At 42.6% G+C, this 3537-nt stretch overlaps 1 protein-coding gene across 1 annotated transcript; it reads left to right on the top strand.

Annotated features, from left to right (window-relative positions):
- The first annotated feature begins 255 nt into the window (after window positions 1-255).
- Window positions 256-1386, top strand: atp5l (ATP synthase, H+ transporting, mitochondrial F0 complex, subunit g). Its single transcript, XM_048984561.1, has 3 exons — window positions 256-414; window positions 949-1109; window positions 1189-1386. The coding sequence occupies exons 1-3, from the start codon at window positions 363-365 to the stop codon at window positions 1285-1287; spliced, it is 312 nt and encodes a 103-aa protein (XP_048840518.1). The 5' UTR covers window positions 256-362; the 3' UTR covers window positions 1288-1386.
- Window positions 1387-3537: the final 2151 nt, after the last annotated feature.

Consider the following 3537-nt stretch of genomic DNA (forward strand, 5'->3'; position numbering starts at 1 on the left):
GCAGACTTTTGTGAAGGTTTCCATGTCACACACAGAGGTTTAGCCTGCCTTGGATTTTAGCTGCTCTGAGTAAAAAAATGCAAATGCGCGAGGCCTCACAGGTAATGGGTGTGTTTGCACAACAAAAGCAGGAGGACAATGGCCCAAGAAACTCTCAGCAGGGATGCTAGTAGGTGTTAGGCCCAGGGAATTTACGCAAATTTGCGTAGATTTGGCAGTTCTAGTGTTAAGCGGCGTCACACGTTCCGAGCCACTTCCGGAATTTCAAGCAGGCAGTTGAATAGACGGCAGCGTTTTGGGGTCCTTCGCAGTGGAGGTGACTTTCAGTAGCGGCGACCCGGAGGAACGGAGACTGAAACATTATGGCACAAGCGGTGCAGAAATTGGTTGCTAAAGTGCCGCAAGTCATAGGCGGTAAGAATTACTGAATTTTATTGTAGTGCATTATCTTAATCGGTGTCTGTATGACAAAGCGTGCCGTTTTTCACTTCTTTCGCGTTAATAACAGGTTAGCTGGATTGATAGCTAGGCCTTGTTCGCTGGATTTCAAGAGAGGATTTCAAAGTATTGAACCTTTGTAATTTAATACAATTAAAATTGAGCAGTATGTACGTTACAGCATTTAACTAATAAACATCTAGAAGGTTGGCTCGCTTAATCTTGACCGTAAGCAATGTCAACGCTGCGGGAATCTATTCATCTGTGATATATCATTCTGTGGTACAAAATTTAGGATTATGTTTTTATATAACTATTACACGATTTCCAATTAATAACCTTGATTCAGCTGGACTCTCTTTTGAAAGCAAAAAGTTAAGCTTTGATGTTAAGCTCTTATGTATGACTGTTGCAATGTTGACGATTTTGAAGGGCACGTCTATTAACATTCTGTTATTTTAAGAGTTTAAATAAAGCACGCTTGTCCATTTTGGCATGTGTTTTTTGCAGCTACAGTGACCTACACCAGACCACGGCTTTCCACGTTTTGGCGCTATGCTCGTGTTGAGCTGGTGCCTCCTTCTCCAGCAGAGGTTCCCCAGGCCATTGAAAGTGTCAAGGGGCTAATTAAGAGCTTCCAGGCGGGCCGTCTTGGTCAGACTACAGTTAGGGTGAGTCAGTGAAGCACCATTTGCATGTTAGTGAACTGAGTGTCTCTCGGTAGTGCTCACCCCAGTTTTCTTTTCCTAGGATGCTATGAGGAACGGGCTGGTGGCAACTGAAGTTCTGATGTGGTTCTACGTTGGAGAAATCATTGGGAAAGGAGGCATCATTGGATACAACGTGTAAACTGTGGACTGTCCTGTGCCGGTTTTTGTCTTTGTACTCGCTTTCGCCCAACAGCTACACAGTATTTGGGGATCCACTAAATAAATTATGATTAAACAATATGAGAAGTCGTGAAACTTGAGACACCCCTCCACAGAATACCTCTACATTTTGTCTAGAAAAGAAATCCTATCCAGCAACTGGGTTGCATTTTTCTAATGCTCAATTTCAACTGGGTACTGTGGGTGCCTTGGGTTTGAGTGAAGACATTCTTCATAGATGGGTGTGAGAATTCAGAAAGTCTATTTTAATAATTGATTTGCTTCCTGTCTACCATAATAAAAGATTATATTGCTGATTGGCATATTCCCTGGCCTTGGTGCAAGCCAAGCTCATAAGAGGATAAGTCAGCCTCCCCTATAAAGGACTGGTACTTGGTTCATATCAGAGGTGGGTAATTCAGGTCCAGAAAGTAAAGTCAGAGCAAAATTTTGTTTCAACCATCCAGTACAGAGTACTCTGTGACTGTGTCTATACTCAACTGGTTGGTTAAAACAAAATCTTGCTCTGACCTTTTATTTTCTGCACCTGAACTACTCACCTCTGGTTCATATGATAAGTCGTGCATAAAATTAAAATACTAATCTTTGCTGTGGCTTGTGTGACCAAATCCAGAATTCAAGGGTGCTTTTCGCACGTGACATTGTAACTCTGCAATGACTTAATGACCAGAGAATTGACTTGGTTTCCAGACTGTTTAGGAGCGTCGTCCATCAAAATGACATGTCGACTAGAAATGTTTGACATTAGATGTTATTACCCACAGGTGCTTGGCTGTACTAACTGTCCAGGTGTGAGTAACTTAATTAGAGATGTGCTGTTAATACTGTCTAATATGCACCTGGAGGTTTCAAAATAAATTATCTTTGATGTCATTTAGCATCAGTACAAAGAGAAAGAACTAACTATTAGCATAATTAGGTCAATTAGTATTCAAGCGTAAGCACCTAGTTAAAAGCAAAAGCTTCACACAGGTAACCTGGAAGAACCTAGAAAAGTCTCAGTGCCGTGTTCAGCTCTAGACATTCAAATATTTTTGCAACAGAAAAAAGACGAAAGCTATTTATAATTCTACATGTTTCAGTCTTAAAGGTATATGCATTATCTCTGCTCCTTGCTAAACGTATGTTTAATTTTAACTCGTGGAACTAGTAGATTCAGCTGGTCACACATTGACAAGTCTTTTATGTTCATTTATATAACCATTCGTATAAATCCAGCTCATTAATCCACTACTGTGGAGCAGAACACTTTACTGTCAAAGACTATAAGCATTGCCGATGTTCCTTTCGAATGAATGAAAATTACATTTATGTAGCACTTTTTCAAAGAGAAAATGCAATAGGGAGCCGTTTCAACCACCACCACCATGTAGCCCCCACCTGGACGATGTGACAGCAGCCATTCTGCACCAGTACGCCCCCCACACAGTAGCCAAGGGGGTGAAGGGGCAGGAGAGAATTAGGCACAGGATAATTAGGATGGTAGGTTTTGATACGGTCACAGTGGGAATTATTTTAAGCCAGGACATCCCTGCTCTTTCAAAAGATGCCCAAGGGTCTTGAATGGCCTCAGAGAGTCAGGACCACATCTCATCTGAAGGATAGCACCGTTTTTACAGCCCTGCACTGGGATCCACACAGAGCACAGGATGGGCTAACCCGGTGTATCCCAACCCAGTCCACATTTTTGCTTCCTCCCAGCTCCCAGCCAATCAGGAACATGAAATACCTGGTACATGTGCTCTAGGAGCTGAGAGGAAGCAAAAACATGGACTGTCCGGGGTCCCCGAGGACTGGGATTGGAAACATCGACACTTCTTCCAACAGCAACCCAGCCTTCTTAGTTGGTCTCCTATCCAAGTACTGGTCAGGCCCTATGCTGCTTAGCTTAAGGTGGATGACTTTGTCCAAACCGCAGGTGGTACAGCTGCTGAACAGTTTTGCATTATAGGCTCTGAGTAACTGGACCACTTATAACTACATTAAGCTGCTGTTGCACATTGGATAAAATCCCCAGTTCTACATGTATCTTACTTGACTTGGGTCTTTTTGACTTTCAAACATGTAGCTACGCTGGCAAAGTGCTCCTGATGTATTCCTGGTATAACATCAGCATAGCTGCATTTATAATATACCAAAGGCTCTTGGACCTGTGGCAACATTTTAATTAGCGCCCCCATTTAAACCTCAAACACCATCTGCCACAAGT

The sequence above is a fragment of the Brienomyrus brachyistius genome, chromosome 18, assembly GCF_023856365.1.
Source record: "Brienomyrus brachyistius isolate T26 chromosome 18, BBRACH_0.4, whole genome shotgun sequence".
NCBI lineage: Eukaryota > Metazoa > Chordata > Actinopteri > Osteoglossiformes > Mormyridae > Brienomyrus > Brienomyrus brachyistius.